The 20182-nt window shown below is 38.1% G+C and overlaps 1 protein-coding gene across 2 annotated transcripts in view; it reads left to right on the plus strand.

The window, feature by feature from the left end:
- STXBP4 (syntaxin binding protein 4) overlaps positions 1 to 20182 on the plus strand; it is a 1994403-nt gene that overhangs the window by 695631 nt on the left and 1278590 nt on the right. For both annotated transcript variants that reach the window (XM_044090468.1, XM_044090469.1), the window contains exon 6: positions 19149 to 19365. In XM_044090468.1, coding sequence (XP_043946403.1) covers positions 19149 to 19365 — 217 coding nt within the window. The remainder of the gene's footprint in view (positions 1 to 19148; positions 19366 to 20182) is intronic.

Consider the following 20182-nt stretch of genomic DNA (forward strand, 5'->3'; position numbering starts at 1 on the left):
ATTGGCTGTCCTACAGACTGCTGTGTGGTGATCTATGCCTACCCTACAAGGCAGCCTCTGATCTCACTCTGATGCATTTGTGCCATATCCACAAAACAAATAGCATCAGAAATGCCTGTTTTAAAGACCAAACCTTGTCTGTGACAGGACAAGTATGTGTCTCAAAGATTACTGCTTCTCTGTTCTCTGGATCAGGCTTCCCAGTCGTGTGAAATAAAAATCTCCCCAACCCTGTTTAAATGTAACTTAGATCAGTCAATGGTTAATTACAAATTCACCCCTGGTTTGGCACCCTTGTCCATGGTAGACAGGGGTACCCTGTGAATGCTTGATGTGTACAGTCTTACATTGCAACTGTAAAGTTCCTAGGGATATTGACATACGTCAACAATATTTTGATAAATTTGGGGTAAGGATTGGCTATGCTCTTGGAACAGTAGCCTTGTGACCACCTATAAACCTGTGATGGAAAAAAAAACTATTACAAGAGAGGTTTTATTACAGTTCAAGGGCACAGAAGGAATGCTGTTGGCCTCAACTTTTCATGTGGATTACGAAATTAGAAAGGTGCTCTTTATGATTTTATTACAAGGGGCATATGACAGAGGAAATGCTCTGGTTCGAGTTGACAGTGTTTTTTTCTTGAGGTAAAAATGTAAGCCAATCATTGCTTGGCTTCCATTTGACTGTGCTGTTCTTCAAAATTCCAGTTATGTTTGTAGATCAGAGTGTGTGTTGTAGCTTTAAGAACCATTCCAATCAGTGGCACATGCATGTAAGTACTGAGCACGTGCAAGCAAGAGTGCCATTTTGAGTGAGGTGCCAGAGTGAAAGTATGTATATGTGTGTTGCACTCAGTCAGTTATTTAGTTTGTTTTATGTTCCAGTCCTCCATCCAGATGTGTTTGTGTGTAATAAACAACTTAAATGAACACCTAAGCCTCATTGTCTTATTTGAATGCACTAGAAAAGCGACAATGTTGGCTGAATGAAGCACTTTTTTGTTCATTTTTGCTTAATGAAAATGAACATCATTGTGCTGGTACAATGTGAAACTCAATCCTCGTACTTTCATGAGTGCTTAAGATAAATTGCTGATCTAATTTTGCTTGAAAAATGTCAGTATAAACTCATACACACTTACACATACTTGAGCACATGAATATGCATGCAGACATACCTTTGTATTCACAGCACTCCCAGAATTAAATCATTAAATGAAATGGGTGGACAACATTATTATGCAAAGAGTTGTAGAGGGCATATTTAGTAAATATAAATTAGTTCAAGCTGAAAAAAATAAAAGTGCAGAAAGTGCCCCCTCCATACCAGGGTTTTGCACCTACCTCACCTTTAGACTCGATGGAAACTGTGATAGCAAATCCGTATTTGTTAAAGGCCACATTAACTCAAGGCAGGTTCACAGAGAGACCCACAAACCAAACTTATTGAGATTCAACTCCACATTAAATAAAACCATCAGCTCATAGCATGACCTCAACCCCTCCCAAAAAAAGCATGGCCATTTCTTAAATATATTGAATGAACTGCATGTGCACAGAAACTGTGTCATCTTGGGAGTCTTTAATCACCTGTCAGTAAATTGAGATACATGTACCTCAAGTGTAGGCTATACTCCAAAATTCCTTGATTTTGTAAACAAGAGCCCACTAGAGAAGAAAATGTTCTTGAGCTGGTAAGGAACCAGCTAACAAAGCACTGTATAAAAATGCTTGTTTAATTTCACAAAAGTAAAAACAATAAAATATATATAACAGTTAAGGGCTTTCACACCAAAGGTGCTTCATTAGCTCTAAAAACAAACTAGCAAACAGTGTTTAAATACAGTTAAGAAAGTTCAAAGTCACCTGGTCAAGTCATGTGACCTCAACAAGGGTTTTAAAGGTATATATTCATTTAGTCCTTTCCCTTTATCAGATTGTAAAATTAACGTCCATTTAACTTCCAAGCATTCTGTTTTTGTCTTAATATCACCTCATCTAGCTCCTACATTCATTAATTCCAAAACTAAAGATTAAAAGGAGGGTTCAATACCAGTGTTACAAAGATGCGTATATAAAAAGTGTTCCTACTTTCACAGCTGCTTGCTTCATACAAATGTTCCCTTATGTGAGTCTTCAACATTTGATTCATCTTCCCAACATAGTAGCAGCCACACTGATCACAAACAGCAAGGTAGACTAGATTGCTACTTCTGGTGTGAAAGTGCTCATCTGTTATATATTTTTATTGTTTTTACTTTTGTGAAATTAAACAAGCATTTTATATAGTGCTGTGTTAGCTGGTTCTTTGTTTTATTTGTTGCATTTGAATTTGTTATTGAACAATCTTTCACCTGCTCAGCTTAATTCTGTTTCCTTGTTCTTGAGCTAGTCCATAGAAATATACCATGTATATTCACTATCTCACTGAAATCGGTAGGCTTCTCATTCAAAATCCCTAAACCAGCAGATGTAAATATCACATTATTCAGACTTCAAATCTACAAACTTCCTACTATTCTAAGATAAAGTATCAAATTTCAAGTATAACTATTACCCCAAAATGTGGACACAGCTGTCAGTAGTGCAAATAAATTCTATACCCACATAGAAAACTATAAATATGTCCATGGTACTGAAAAATATGGGTCTATATTAAATCAGCAAATGCTTAAAATAGTGAACACTGATTTATCGACCCTGTAAGTGCAAAAACTGACAATCCTGAAGCCATGGAACAGCGATTTTTTTTCCCAGGGGAAAAAAATCACTGGGCCGTTTTCAGGACTGTGCCATTTCCTCCACTGTGGTGCAAACTCAGATTTGGTATATTTATTTTGTGTTTTTTTTTTTTTTTGAGGAACAGCAATTTTTTTCCCAGGGAAAAAAGTCGCTGTTCCATGTCTTCGAGAATGTAAGCTTTCGCTGTTAAAGGGTCGATAAATCAGTGTTCGCTATTTTAAGTGTTCGCTGATTTAACATAGAGCCAAAAATACTATGAGAAAAATAATGGCTTCCCATGAACTTTGGAAGATGAAGCATTTATTTTCCTGATAGTGTTTATGCTGAGAACTCTGCTGTTTGAAATATATTTCTGTGATCTTCAAATCAAAAATGGATAACTTTGGCTAATCTGGGTGTTATACGTCAACCACATTCTGATTTGTTGAAGTCACAATATGAACTTGTATTGTTTAATAGCTGGTGCTCAACAAAAGGGCTAAAACTAAATTAAAAAAATGCAGTATAGTTGCATTTGGCAAACAAACTGTCCACTCAACTTATAGTATAGAAAACACCCCGCTTCAAAATAAAGATGTTTAAGAGATCTTGGAACATGGGTAGATAACACCCTACTTACCCTTTTATATTCTGCACCGATCATGCATTTCACTGACTACAGTGCCCCCTTTGGGTTGTATTTTACTAAACATATCAAGCAGTTGGAGCTACCACAAAGGTTTCTGACAAAAAAAGTGGTAGTGTCAGTTGGACAACATGTAGAACACTCACCTGGCTGTAGTTTCAACTTCCACACCAGACTGATTACTGACTCTGCAGAGCAACATAAAGGGGGTGTAGTACTCTTGGGTGTGCCGTCCTTTGGATGAGACATTAAACCGAAGCCCCATGTGCTTGAGTTGTTGGTAGCTCAGGTGGTTATAAAAGATCCCATGGCACCTATCAAGAAGAGTAGGGGCCCTTTATTTAACACAGCATAAAAAAACATTATTTATATATTTACAAAATGTGTGTGTGTGTGTGTATGTGTGTGTGTGTGTGTGTGTGTGTATATGCGCGCACACACACACACACACACACACACACACACACACAGACACATTTCTCTTTCTACTATGTATCATTCTTCTTATAACATCCTCATTATTATTCTTTCATAATTGACCCCCACTCCTTTTTCCACCTCCATAATCTATTTTTTCATAATATGTCTACCAAAATCCATTTCCCATTAAACAAACTTTCATTCAGTGTTTCACTGAAAATAACCTATATTACATAAAATAAAATGTTCTTCGTATTTCACTGTTGCAGTCATTACATTTGGGTTATCTGCTGCAGTAGCCCTCAGTGTGCCTGATTAACAAAGTCTTGGGACCTGTTTCGGTTGCTGTCTCTTCTTCCATGACGTCAGGTTGTCAGGGGTATAAAACGTGCAGCCAACGCCATTACATCAATTTTTCTTGCCGTGCGGTGCCCGAAGCAGAAATAGTTCGCAAGTGCCGGTCAGCCGACTCCTGAAATTTTCATTTTTGAGTTTCAGAACCGAAGTCTTCAACTAAAGCTAAGTACCCCATTGGGGAAACATTTTCTTGCTCCTTACTGATGTCAGTAAAATTTAATAATTGCATTACTTGTGGAAAGCAAATACCTCATAAAGATTTTCATTCGTACTGTATTCCTTGCCTAGGCCCTGACCACAACGTGCCTTGCTGTCAGTTTTCTGCATTATTTAATCAGCACACTATCTGTCGTCGGTATATTTTTGCCTCTAAATATTTCGTTTTTCGGTTTAATTATCCAGAAATGTCGTCGGTTAGCCATCCGACTACCGGGATTCCGAAAAAATGCAAAGATAAAGACAGAGACAGGTCGCCGAGGTCCAAAACTGCCGAAGACGCTTCTCCTAAGCCAGTCGCCAGTTCGGCGGTACTCAGTGAGGCACTTTCGCAGCCCTTGATACCCACTACTTCTGATTCACAGGCCTCTACTGAGACCCATTCAGAGTCCGGTATGCCGCGAGATGCTTAAACTATGGAACCTGCAAATGTCTCTACCTGGATGGGTCCGGAGCTGCTGTGCAGGCACCAGCTTCTGAGGGTGTATTCCAGCCTATGGACTTGCATATTAAACTGACACCTCCTTCTTTATTTAGGCGTAAATCTCAAATTATGCATAAAAACCCGACGCCCAAGCCGCATGCTCAGGCCTCTATGCCTAAAAAACAAATTATTAGAATGGCTGAAGATCCTATGACTCTAATCAGGGGAAGCCAGCCCCCCCCCCCCTTCTAAGAGGCCTAGGACTGAAGTTGTTTATGAATCTTCTGATCAGGATTCTGTTTTTTCTGATTCTTCTGATGATCTGGATTTGCTCTTATCTATGTATGAGGATTCTGATGCAAAGGACTCTATTCCCTCTGCTTCCCCTGCAGAGGATTTTTCTTTTGGTGAAACCTTACATACTCTAAGGGAGCATTTCCACTGGGAAAGCCAGGATTTCTCTGATTCAAAAAAGAGGCTTAGGGATTTCTTACTCCTGCCTCAGCATAGGCCGTTAGCTATTCATCCTGTACTAGACATTATTGATGATGCTTTTTCAGAATCTAGTTTGGCCCTTGATTCTTTGCCTCCTGCTCCCAGAAAACCCGACAGATATTACTGGGTTCCTGATTCACACAAGTTCCTTTTTAAAAATCCTATTGCGGATCCAGAGACTATTTCACAGGGGCCCAAGGGCATTAAGGCTTCTACTGCTAAAAAATCCTACCCCTTCTGATAGAGACTCCAGGGCGCTGGATAGATGGGGTAAGAAGATTTACACTTCTGCAACCTTGGCCATTAGTGCTTTAAACTGCCAGTTTCATATGTTAAAGTATCAGCAACATGTTATTGGATTGCTTAAACAGAAAATTATGTTGATTCCTGACTGTGCGAAAAATAAAGAATTACAGGATTTAATGCATTCTGCTGAACAGGTTGGAAAACATACTTTGCAATGTGGATTTGATTCATTAGAGGCCTCTTGCAGGGCTGCTGTTACTAGGTGTGTGCTCAGAAGGCATGCTTGGCTTAAGGAGCAATCTTTGCCTGATCATGTTAAAGCTAAATAGTTGGATGCTCCCTTAAATCAGGACCGCCTGTTTGGCAACAAGGCTGAGGAAGTTCTTAAAAAGATGGAAGATAAAGGTAAATCTATGCAAACTGTTAAATATTTCTACAAGTTCAACCTCCTGGATTTATTAGGCACTGGCCCTCTAAGAATTGGTCCTTTCCAGCCCCTTCCAGTCTTCTCAAGCCAAACCCAGATACAGCAGAAACCCCAGGTTTCAGTCCAAGAGGACAGACAAGACTAAACAGTGGGGGGTTTCCACACCCAAATCAGAGAGTAGTAAGACTCCCCCCTATGGAAAACTGTCTCAATGACTAGCTTTTAAAATTTCCAAGCACTTTCCAACTGAATGCTCCTTTAGGTGGAAAGATTGGTCTGCAGGCCAAAAACTGGGAACTCAATACCCAGGACAAATGGGTTTTAAATAGTGTCCCAAGGATACAAATTTCACTTCCACACCTTAACAACACCAAGTGGGTGGCCAGATCTACCCCCAAATCAGTGTGCAGAGACCCAAAATCAAGTACACTCTCTTAAGCATGGGGGCTATTCAGTTGGTACCAGAAGAGGAAAAGGGACAAGGTTTCTATTTGAGACTTTTTCTAGTACCCAGAAAAGGCAATACATGGTGTCCTATCCTGGACCTTTCTACCCTAAATACCTTTCTCATGATTCCAAAATTCAAGATGTTGACTCTTCACCAGCTGCTTCCTATGCTAGGCAAAGATGCATGGCTGGCAGCACTAGACTTAAAAGAAACATACCTGCACATCCCTATCAGGGAGTCTTGCAGGAGATACCTACGCTTCAAAGCAGGCTATATGCACTATCCGTTCTCTGCACTGCCCTTTGGCTTATCTACTGCGCCCAGGGTATTCACAAATTGCCTAGCTCCAGTCATTGCATTCTGCAGGCAAAGAAATATTCAAATATACCTATACCTGGACGATTGTCTAATTCAGGCAGAAAGCCAGGACATACTTTTGAATCATCTGGCCTTTGTTCAAAGGGTACTGACTTGTCTGGGGTACACCATAAACAAAAAGAAATCACACTTGTTACCCTGTCAACAAATTATATTCCTGGGAGCAAGCTTGAATACAACTTCCCAGATGGCTTTCCTCATGCCAGAGAAACAGATTCTTTTGACAACCTACTTCAAACAAGCTGCCACAAAAACCCAGTTATCTGCAAGGCAAATACTGCAAGCCTTGGGGTTCATGACCCCCTGCATTCTTCTAATTGCATATGCAAGGCTGCATATGAGGAAACTGCAATAGTATCTCAAGAGCCTATGGTGTCAACATTCACAGGATCTAGAAGTAATTATTCCTATCATACCTTGCCTACGCCTTGAATTCCTTTGGTGGGCAAAGGCCTGCCACCAAAACAAGGGACTACCATTCACACTACCCACTGCCGTCCAAACCTTGACAACAGATGCATCAGATGCAAAACCAAAAAGGCTGAGAAACCAATCCACAGATACTTTTTATTGTTAGCGCTTTCGTACACAAAATCCATGCACTTCTTCATACAACATGACCCAGTAAACCAAGACTTATATAAGAAATGAAAAACCAATTAAACATACAATTACGTTAATCTAAATTAATTACAACTGAACGCACCCTCACTATTAAAGAAACATTCCTGCCTAAAACATCATACGTAGAATAACCAAATTAAAACAAATATAAAAGGTATATACATGTATGTATATATATATATATATATATATATATATATTTATATATGTATATATATATATATGTGTGTATATATATATATATATATATATATATATATATATATATATATATATATATATATTGTATCTATACAGAAATAAATTGTGCCTCACATCATGGCACAAATATTTGTTAATCGTAATTGTTAGTCACAACAATAATATTAAACCAACAAAAAATGGTCATTAACATATATAGGAAAAACCTTAATAAATGAATGCAACTGTACACTGACATGTTAAAATTTACTAAATAACTAAACTGTTTATTATCTTTCCAAGGCCTTCAGTTTCAGCAAACATTTGATTGAAGAAGCATCATTTAAACCAGGATAAATGTGTGCATTTGTTTGTAGCTGCCATAATAATTCCCGTTCCTCCAATTTAAGCTGCCAAGGACCCCCTCTAGCATTTTTTTGAATGCTATCCACAATGGTGAATTGGAAACTATGTGTCCCAAATTCACCTATGTGTCTAGCTAAAGTGTTGGTGCTAATACCCCTGCCTATGCTATAAATATGTTCGTAAATACGCTGTTTAAATGTACATTCAGTTTTACCTAAATAAAAGGCTGAACAAACCTTACATGAGGCCAGAGATATACTATTCCCTGGCTCTCACAGGTGTATTTGTGCATTCAGGACAAATGGAACCCAAGTCAAATGCACCTACACATAAATCAAAAGGAAATGTTAGCTGTACAGAATGCTCTGACAGCCTTCAAGCACCACATTCTTCCAGGGCAACTATTGGTAAAGATGGACAACACTACGGTCATGTGGTACATAAACAAGCAGAGGGTACCCATTCTTACCTCCTCTGCAGACTAGCCATGGCATTGTGGAACACAGCCATGAGCTACCAAGTGAATCTACAAGCTCAATTCCTGCCAGGCAAACTAAATACACTGGCAGATGGACTAAGCAGAAACCTCATGGACCCACACGAGTGAAAACTGGAACCAAGGATTTTCAACATGTTGACAAGCAAATGGGGGAACCCAGATGTAGACCTGTTTGCCTCCTCTCAGAACCATCAGTTGGACAAATTTTGCACAAGGATTCCCCACAAACTAGCTTGGAAAGTGGATGCTCTATCCTTCAGGTGGAAAAACCTATCAGTTTATGCCTTTCCTCCTCTGCCTCTTTTCTCCAAGGTACTACTAAAGATCAAACAGGACAAACCAAGGACGATCTTAATTGCACCAGACTGGCCACGACAACACTAGTACCCCCTCTTGCGCAGTGTGTCACACTTGGCCCCATGACACCTGCCTCAGACTCCTTCCCTGTTGTCTCAGCAGGAGAACCAAATTCTGCAACCTCAGCTGCAAACCCTGAACCTAGCAGCCTGGCTAATTACCTAATTTCTCCTTTACCACCTCTCAGCAAATCAGTGATGGATATCATTTTAGAGGCTAGGAGGCCTAGTACTAGAAAATCTTATGCTGCAAAATGGAAAAGATTTTGTACCTGGAACCAGTCTCAAGGGATGAGCGCAGCAGTGCCCAGTTTACCTCAGATTCTACAATATTTGACTGAGATGCTTCATAAGGGCTCGTCCTTTTCTTCCATCCAAATCCATGCCTCAGCCATTTTGGTTCATTATAACAAAGAGCCTCCCCTCTTCTCTCACCCACTGCTCAAGCAGTTCCTCAGAGGGGCCAAAAATTTAAGGCCACCCAGGAGAGCTCCAACTCCAGCCTGGGACCTTAACTTTGTCTTGGAGAAACTCACTCTTCCTCCTTTCAAGCCAGCTGCTACTGCAGATTTAAAATTCCTTTTCTGGAAAACAGCTTTCCTTTTAGCAATCACTTCTGCAAGATGGGTATCTAAATTACAGGCCCTTATGACAGTGGAGCCTTTCATTATCTTTCATGGGGACAGGGTGTCCCTCAGAACCAATCCCGCCTTCATGCCCAAGGTGGTGTCTAGTGTGGCTCTTAATCAATTCATTCATTTGCCTACCTTCTTTCCTAACCCACAGAACAAAGGGGAACGGATACTGCACTCCTTAGATGTGCACAGACAACTTAGATTCTACTTGGACAGGACTAAACCTCAAAGAAAATCTGAACAACTGCTGGTGGCATTTGCTGCAGGGACAGAGGGGAAAGCTATTTCAAAGCAAACCATTTCAAAATGGATAGGCCACTGCACTCATTTCTGCTATAAGCACCATGGAAAACCTATCCCACAGGGCATCAGACCCCATTCAACCATGGCTGCATCTACCTCTACAGCCTTTCTCAGGGGTGTCCCTACAAGGGACATCCTAGAAGTTGCTACCTGGAGTTCTGTACATACTTTCATCAAGCATTCTCTTTTGCCAATTTTCTCTAAATCCAGAGCTGGTTTTGCCACTGCAGTCTTGCAGGGCCTTATAGCTGGTCCTAATTCTATTTAAATTCCTCCACCCAACCTTAGCTTGGGGGAATCTACCCAAATGTAATGACTGCAACAGTGAAATACGAAAAACATAGTACAGTTGTATACACTTACCATAAATGTAGATGTTCGAGTGTATGCACTGTTGCAGTCCTGGTTACCCTCCCTCCAGCCCCCTTTCTTCTTTTGGCTATACCTCTGCTCTCACTTACAATGCTCAAAAAGCTTTTTGGTGTATTTGCTTTTTTGTTGGATGTATATCCTTGTATTATAGATTTAATTGTTTCCCATTAGGGGGCACCTGACATCTGGGGCAAAAAAAACTGATGTAATGGCATCAGCTGCATGTTTTATACCCCTGACGACCTGACATCATGGAAGAAGGGACAGCAACCGACGCAGGACCCAAGACTTTGTTAATCAGGCCGACTGAGGGCTACTGCAAGCAGATAACCCAAATATAATGACTGCAACAGTGAATACACTCAAACATCTACATTTATGGTAAGTGTACACAACTGTACTTTCTTATCTACCCTTCTCACATATTTGTTCTTGTTCTTATGATATCCATACATAATCACATTCATATCTATGTTGCTTGTTATGAGTATTCTCAAAAAACTTTCTTCACCTTTCTTTTATGTCACAAAAACATACTCTATTGTCTCGTCCTTCCTACAGAATAAACTCTTTCAACTTTCTTTTTATGTGACATATTCTGCTTTACTGGTAAACTTATTTATTTCAAGACTTGATAGGAAATCCTGACACTGTATTATCCTGGTACACCACTTTTCCCTTACATTAATAGCTTTAATCACTTCTGGTAAATTTTTCTCATGGATTTACACAATAATATTTTTTATCACATTATTATACCACATCCTTCTGTCTTTCTTCATATCATCAATTTTTATTTTCCATGTTAGTGTTTTATTCTAAATAATTTTTAATCTCTTCATTTAAATATTTTTCGGCTTCTTATTCTCATCATCTCCCAGATTATTAATAAACTTTAAACATTCTTACTATTAATTTCTTCTTTTCCTTTACCTACTTTAATACTTTATGCAAGTTTAAAGAAGCAGAATAAACAACTGGATTTATCAACCCCAATCCCCCTTTACCTTTACTCAAATACAACATACATCTTTTCACTGGGTTTAATCTTGAACCTGATATAAAAAAAAAAACACCAATTAAACAATTCCTTTTCATAGGATCATCATAGGATCATAGGAGATTACTAGGCTAATGACCCTGGGGCCCTTACATGCCTAGCCAAGAGTTTATCCCAAAAAAGAAACCACAGTCAGCACCTGTCGCCCCTGTCAGTGAGGGACAAAGGTGGAACCCCTGTTACAAATTTATGGTTTCCCATCCACTCATCAAGGTTGTGTTTGAAGAGGGTCAGTGAGGTACTCTGCTTGACGTATATAAGAAGTCTATTCCAGAGATGGGGTAGCCTCTAGGAGACAAACCTGTTTCTCCAGCAGGTTTTGTTAATGTTGCTTATTAGATAGGCCTATCGAGCAGGTCATGTACGAGGAGTCAGACTTACAGATGTGCAGCTGTGCAGCATCTCCAGTATGGCATGGTCTGACATTGCCTTGTAGGCGAGACACAGATCACCTCTGAACATTCTGTACAATACAGAGTACAGTGATAGTGATTTAAGCCTGACTGCATAGGATAGGTGTCAGAGGCCATGGATTCTCTTTGTGAAGTATTTCTGTGGCCTTTCTAGTTGGTGCAGGTGTTTGGAGCATTACATAGCAAATGGGGCATTATACTCAATAGTAAGTCTAATAAGGGATGAATACAGAGAGGTAATAACCTCCTTTTTTTGGATGCAATCCCTTTACCCATGAGATGAACCAAGGCAAAGGCTCTTCTGACCACCGCCACCACATGATGGTCGAATGTGAGATTGTTGTCAACCTGAGTACCCAGGTCCCTCACCACAGGTTGTGTGCTTAGGGGGTTGCCATTAATGTGGTAATCAGTAGGGGGTGTGTTTTTGCTGAATGGTACGATAATACATTTTTTTTGCGTTTAACTTAAGGCCATGACTTTGGCACCAGTTATTTGTAGCTGTGAGGCCCTCTTGCAGTATGTTAACATCAACTGGGGAGTCAATGACAGCACCCATCTTACAGTCATCCACAAACTCTGTCAGCCACAGACCCCCTGTTTCTGCCTGGACCTCTTAGCAGCACATGCCAAACAGTAGGGGTCCCAGGACAGATCCCTGGGGAACACCACCAGTGACAGATCTGCCATCGGAGGTGGCAGCACCTGTTTTGACCTTGTGGGTCCTATCTGTGAGCCAGTTGGACAGCCATCTGACTAGATAGGTATTAACACCAAGTTGTGTCAGCTTTTCGATGATGCCTGAGTGGGGGATTTTGTGAAAGGCCTTGGCCAAGTCAAGGTAAGCTGTGTGCACTGCCCTTCCCTCATCCAGGGCCCCGGTGACAGTCTCAAAGTTGTCAACGAGGTTCAATAGGTAAGATTTGTCCCTTATGAATCTGAATCGAGTGTGGTCGAGTGCTTGGAGATTGCCTATGTTCTTGTTTACGAGATCCACAATAATACACATTATGACTTCACAGATCAGACTTGTCAAGCTGATGAGACAATCGTTTTTCGGGTCAGTAGTGGCACCACCCTTGATCATATTTTGCTGGGATCATGTACAAATTTGACATGTATGCTATTATTTATTATTTATTTTTACAAACATTCAAGTTTTGTACATGTTGTTTATTATAGGGTATGATTTTTATGGTGGTTTTAGGAAGTATAATCTGTGTGTGTGTATATATATATATATATATATATATATATATATATGTGTGTGTATGTGTTTTTAACTAATTCTAATTAATCAATTTGTTTGTCATTGGCTATCATTAATTAGTTAATGTATTTAAGATGAGTGCACCAAGAGTGTTGGTATCTGATGAAGTCAAGGACGAAAACGTGTTGTGAAGTTTCAGCGTTAGTGAATTAAACTGTTCGTGTCACTTTTCCTGGATTCTGGTGCTTTTTTTGTGATTATTATATATGCTATTATTCCCATTAATACAGAATTGAACAGGTAAATCTTTTTTTGAAAGCTAATTTGTATGTCCTCCACAGAAGACATATTTCTTTCATTTCTTTCATCAAACCCTCCCATTGCATCACGGATAAATCATTTTTACCAAATTTTAACCCTAGCAAAGACACTTTGAAAGATACCCCTCCCCCAGTTTTCACCCCATCACCCAAACCCTCAAGGTCATTTCTGTTTCCTTTAGTCATCCAAGCCAACTCTTTCCTCATCCATATTTTGTTCTTAGTAACTATAATTATATAATCTGTTTATGACAAAACTACTGGAATCACCAACTTGAGTTACATATCTAGCATCTTTCATTTTGTAAGCTACTTCACTCACTATCACATTCAATACCAGTGCAAACAGTATTCCGCTCATGGGACGTCCTTGTCTTATACCACACATCATGCATATTTCTTTATTCAGACACCCATTCAGTAACACTCTCACTCTATTATTTTGATAAGCTGACATAACACACACTCCTAATTCTCTTACCTAGTCTATACTTCTCCATTACATCCCACAAAGCATTATGCCGTACTGTATCAAATGCCTTGCTAATATCACCTACCATAAGTTTCACGTCCTTCCTTTTACGTACAGTATCCTCCACACATTCTCTCAAAGCTGATAACAATTCCTGACATCCCTTCCCTTTCGTACCATATATACCTTCTTCCATTGTACTCCTCATCCTTCTTTCCATTCTACTCTGTATTGTCATAAACAATTATAATCTGTGTTACTTAGTGTGATGGGTCACAATTTTTGTTTTGTTTCATTATTCTCATCTTTCTTACATATAAAATGTAATATCCTACTACATAACACTTAATAAACAAACACTTCCTTCAACCATTCAGTCAATGCATTTACAAAATGGTCTCTTTGCCAATCCATTCATTTCTTGTACATTCCATACCCTATACCATTTGGTCCAGCAAACACTAGAACTGAATCAACATTTACTTTCCTAGGTAATTCATCCATTGCACTAACAGTATTTATATTTGAACTTCTTCATTAACTCATTCTGGAATTTTTTTTCCTTTCCATTCTGTCATATTCTCCTTCATTTTACTTGTATGCATATTTTCCACCACCGTAGTACAATGCTCACAATTTGCTCGTGTTCTATTTACCTCTTCTTTTACATTTTTTAATTTCCTTCATTATACTAATATCCTCATTTACTATTTTATCCAAATATGCAGATATCTCCTCCCATCTCCCTTGTAAGTAGTATCTCTGCTTAAATAGTAATGCCTTCATTTTTTCCCAATTTCTTTTATTTATATTTATTTTTCCATATTCTAATAGTGTTTTGTATTATTCTCTAAATTCTCAGATACATTTCAATACATACGTCTCTATACTAGCCATACTTCTTTTTCTCTTTCTTTCTTACATCATCCTGCCATTGGGAAAAAAAAACACCCTTTTTTATGCTTTCTTTTTAAATTCCATCCACCATTCAGACCTGTTTTTATAGAAAACTTTCATGGTTATATGATCCTTCCATAACATCAATACTTCTTACTTTTCAATTTCATCCCATAATTTCTCATTTATTCTTTTTATTTCCTTTCCTGTTTTGATATACCACCTTTTTTCATCACCTCCATCCATATTGCTAAGTGGTCTGAAAAACCCATCACAGCTGTATCACCATCTAGTACCCCCAAGCTTTCTGATAACACAAAATAATCAATTTCAGATACAAATGACCCCCCTTTCCATTGACTTTTGTTCCACAGTGATAATTTTCCACATTTTGTCACTTCCTGATTTTTTTTACATCATTCCTTTTCTATTTACATTGTCCCCTTAAAATTAGAATTAGCTCCCCGCAGTTATAATTTCTATATTAACCACCACATTGTCCAATATTTGATAAAATATATTATTTCTTTCCTTGCTAGTTATATATGGATATGATTTATAATTCTGTAAACATGTTCTCTCCATCTAATATCCACAACAGTATCCTTTCCGTCCTTACCAATGCTACATTTAGTATTTTCACTTTTTTAAACAACACAACCCCCAACAACATTCGCTTCCAAAGTTCCATATTATCCTTCCACCTCACAATTTTTCAGTTTGCAGTCTTTCTTCAGTTGTCAGGAATCTTACATCCTCCAACAGAATAACATTCACATCACAGTTAGCACAGCATTCCATTATCACTATCCTTCTTACAGTGTTAATAATACTGTTCACATTTGCAGAGATCACTCTAAATCATTATTTTTTTCTCATTTTTAAGTTTAGTGGAAATGTTTATAAAATTTTATTTTCTTGGTTTTACTCTTTCAGCAATTGAATATTTTTCCCTGGGTTTATGGACAAATAATTCATGTTCCTCAGAATGAGATTTTTCACTGGCTAGAACTTCAAAAAATATGAGTATCAATCCCTTCGTCTGACCTCTTCATGAATGCACTCTCTCTCCTCATTTTTTAATTCCATATTTTTTCTTCTTCTACACTTTCTTCCTCATATAGTTTGCTCTCTCCCACAGCCTCTTGTTCTCCTTCTTTGTGTCTGTTTTCTTCCCTTTCCCTTCCTTTTTATTATTTATTGTTTGCTCTTGACAATCCATCCAAGAGTATCCCATTTTTTACAGCCTGCATTCAGGCACACATCTTCTTGCTGTATGTCCTTTCTTCCCAAACTGGTTACATTGTACCTTGTCACAATTCTTAATTAAATGAGACAAGTCCCCAAAAAACAAGCATGATTTAGACTGACAAGCATATCTTAATGTCCTTCTATGACCAGCCACAAAAATAACACTAGGCAAGTGTTTCACCATTTTTTTCACATTTCAAAAGAGCTTCCAACCTCCACCCTTCATTCCACAATTTTCTCTAATCTCTTGCTTTCACAATATTCTGAACAGTTCACACAGACCTTGCATGTATTTTTAACATCTTCTTCTTCAAGTTCATTAGTTCTAAACCTCAAAATAACAATTTTTTAATGTTTAAATTGCTACTAAACATTCTTGTCACACACTTTTCTGAAAATGTCATCTTCAGCCTATCTGTTTTAAATTTTAAGCCACAAAAAGTCTGTCCCAGTATGTATAAAAGACTAAACGTTTTGCGCCTTAAAACCCAGAACAGCTACCAAATTGCCCCAGTACATAATATCTGTCTATTAGAGTGTCATTTCTATTCTTTTTCTCATAGTTGGTCTTCTAGTCCTTTAAAAATGTTTTTACTTAGTTTGTTCCTTTTTTGCCTGCTGCTACTGCTGCATATGTTTTAGTTACTGCATTATCTGCTGCCACAGAATCGAACACCTTCTAAGTTTATTTCTGCCTTTTCCTTCTGTTACTGATAAGATTTTACTGCTACATTTTCTGCTGACACATCACCTGGTTCCTTTTCCATATTACCAACCACAGTACTTCCAAAAAAAGTTACCCGCCCTCTCACCCCTTCAAACTCTCCATAGCTTTTCTATCCTCTTCCATGGTGCTACTTCTATTACACCTCTTTCTTGCTGCTGTAGGAGCCCTCCAGCACCATCTAGCAACTTCAAATAGTAGGGGGAATTGCCCAATGCCCTGGCCAAATTTTGCCTGGTAATATAAGTACCACCTTGGGTCTCTCCTGAAAAGAGGAAGTTAGCCTAGTGGGACTAACCCAGTCAATAAAGGATGGATGGATAAGTAAGTAAATAAATCATAGATCATGGGCATAAAGACCCTGAGCTACTAAGAGGGGCTTGAGTCCTTGTTCCTGTACTTTGTGTCCTGTAGACACCTTAGGGGAGATTTGTACCTTGCCTTCCAGGCCGTTAGGGACGTGGAAGTCCAAGACCTCTAATTTCTTTGGAGATCAAACAGTCCAGCAAACACTAGAACCAAAGGTCTCAGCCTATTTCTGTCAATAACAAAATCACAGTGGAGATGCACATTTCTTACATGATGACTACCCTTATAACAAATTTTCTCTTCAGATCAAACAATGTAACCCACTGTCTTCCTTTAAAAAGGAATTAGACAGTTTGCTGGGTGTTCATAAATTCGCTGCTAGTATTACTGGCCTGTCACATCTTTAAAGAGTAGGTACTGGCAAGACATAAATCGTCACATGGCCCAGTTGCCTTATATACATGATTCATATTATGACTCCATAAATTGCTTGAGCGCCTGCTCCTGCTGTGTTTATGATAATATTAGAAAAAAAAACACATGCATTGAAAAGATCAGTACAGCTTGCTGTAAGCATTATAAGTATATACTTTACTGTTTAATAAACTTTATTGCATTTCTGTCAGAGCAGATTATGAGTCTGCATTTAGTAAGTTGGGCAAGTCCTACTAATACTTAGACCTTTGCCCTTTTGTGTGTAGGTGATGGCGGTTCCACTGTAAGGTTATATTTGAGTACCCCATCCTGGTGGCCCATTTGTTCATCCTGACTCTGACTTCCTTGCTGTGTTTTTTATTAGTGGTTTCTTATAGCTTTCACTATGAATGAGTTTGGGTTCTACTGACCACTACTTCCTTGCCTGTTTTCTATTTATACTTTCTTATAGCCTGCACTCTGAATGACTTTGGGTTTAATTGTGGGACTAGCCCACTATTGTCACTGAACAGTGAATTTAGATACACCCACAAGTTGATGACTTGCTCATTTGTTCATTCAGAAACTTGTTCTAGTCCCCATGTGTGAAAGTGATAGACAGATATGATAACATCAAGGATTTTTCACAGCACAGTGGAGAATGTGTTCAGGAATGGAAAAAAAGGTATTTCCTCACTGATCATTACCAATATCAGGTGGTGTCTTGCATTGTAATAATGTAACATTGCCTCTATGTCTACAATTTATTTGTGGAAAATGGTAGATGGTATTTTGAGATAAGCAGACTGTCTAAGGAAAATAAAGTTTAAATACTAGAAATTAGTGAAGAAACAGGGGAGGGTTCGACATAATGGTTAAGGCATTTATGTTACAAACTCAAGGTACCGGGTCTAGTTCTTACCTTTGAGGGAAATTTGCTGGGCTTAAAATGGCCCACAAGGACACCTAGCATAATACTTGCCTATAAACCTATGAATTAAAAAAAGACTGGTTATTACTGTGCCGCAGAAAAAAAAGTGGTGCAGAGTAAACCTCAAATATGCAAAAAGACTGCATGTTTGCAGATCTTACAATGTCTTTTTTTTTTTTTGAAAGGAAAAGAAGAATTTTCCTAAACTAAGCTCAGATTTGTGTCATTCCTGAAACTGCAGGGAGCTTTTTGAAATATACAGCGGTTTCATTTCCTTGCTGAATGCTGAGAGTCTGCAGTTTTCAGTCCTTGAGAGAGTGCCATTCTCTTCTGGTTTCCATTGACACATTTAAGGAATAGTAGCTAAAATAGCCCTGTGACATGCATTCTACTTCTCTCGTATTTGTAAATCAGAACCAGAACTAAGGCATGAATGTCCTTCTGTTTTTCAAATTTTTTCCCCATTGCCTTAGATTTACTTGTATAGGTATACAGCAGTGGATTCTGGCCAGTCCTGAAACATCTGTATTACTCGTTTCTCTGATGTTGTCTACACTCTGACTTCCATTTTAACATAGCTGTTCATTGTCCGTGTTCATCCAAGGCAAAATTCTTTGAATACTCTTTCTTTCCTTTTCCTTTCTCGGCAGCAGTGTTAAGCAGAAAATGTGGCTCCTAGGTGTGGAGCAGGAGGTAAGGCATAACACATTGGGTCCTTAGTACCACCATAATGTTATCCTCAACTGATCTAGCAGTATATTAATTTGTTTTTAACTTTTCTAGTGAGACCACAGGTTCTATTTTCTAGTGTGACTTTCTCAATAAGATTTAAATCACTGTGCATTATAGACTCATTTTTAACTGGCTTATGACTGTATGTCCCTCCACAAAGCTACAGGTATAATTTCATCTTTACACTTTCTCTCTTTTATGTTTGCATAGAAAAGTGAATATTTTGTTCTAAACTAATATGACACATTCACTGTACATGCCTTCAGGTAATATGAGTTGTATTTTTAATTTGTATTTTAGGTCAGATCCAAAATGGGAGATTGCATTTATTAGAGGAAAAGGCAGCTCAAATTACGGTAGTAACCCAGAGAGCCCTGTTTGTGTTTTTCCAGAGAAAGGACATCTCCAGATTACAGTAAGGCATAAGCCTCCCTCAACCTCTGCTGGCAGCATTGTCAGTAAAATGTCATCAACATTGGCTACTGCAAGGGAAATCTTGTCAGCAGAACCTTACCAAGTAAGTGCTCTTTTTAGAAGTCTGATATGAAAAATTTATTCTAGTAATGTAGAGTTTAACACAAGCAACGACAGGATTGCAAAACAATAATTCCTTGATAGGGACTTTTATTTAGCTAACTTTTAATTAGCAAACAGCTTTTACAGAAGTTATGCATTTTGTTAGCATATTTATCGACTTTACTTCTGTGAGAAAATCATAAACCCACATTATCTGTAGTATTTTTTTTTCCTTTTTAAGGTTCTTTTATTTTCTTTCTTTCTTTTCCTTTTTGCTTTAATTTTCACCTATTATTTGAAGAAACTAAAACTTAGAAGTACCATATTGGAGATGCTAGATTATATAAAACATGTAAACATCATAATTAGCAAGGATTTTACATGTAATAAATACTGTCAAGAGCAAGGGATATGAAGAAGATAATACAATACAAAGAAGAGCCCCAAAAGTCCTAAAAAATGTGTAGTATCAATGATCATATAATTGACTGAGTACAGTTTAATGTTTTGAACATTTTCAGTAGCTGATTTAGTTATCCTCGAAAAGATTCAAAAAAGTTACACAATAAAGTTAGATATTTAGACAAGTTAAGTTATGAAGAAAGATTAAAATACTTGAATCTGTTCAGCATTTTGTACAGAATCGTTTGAGGAAAACTGTGCCTAACTTAAAGGGCCATCATAGATGATAAATTAAGATCCGGATTTAAAATTTATTTTAAGAGAAAACTCTGGTAACCTAAGATAGAGGTTGTCAATATATTGTTAATTTCAATAGAACTAAGAAAAGAGATGACTTTACAAAGTTAATGTGTTAA

Source organism: Protopterus annectens, chromosome 12.part0 (genome assembly GCF_019279795.1).
Source record: "Protopterus annectens isolate FY-2018-M chromosome 12.part0, PAN1.0, whole genome shotgun sequence".
Classification (NCBI taxonomy): domain Eukaryota; kingdom Metazoa; phylum Chordata; order Ceratodontiformes; family Protopteridae; genus Protopterus; species Protopterus annectens.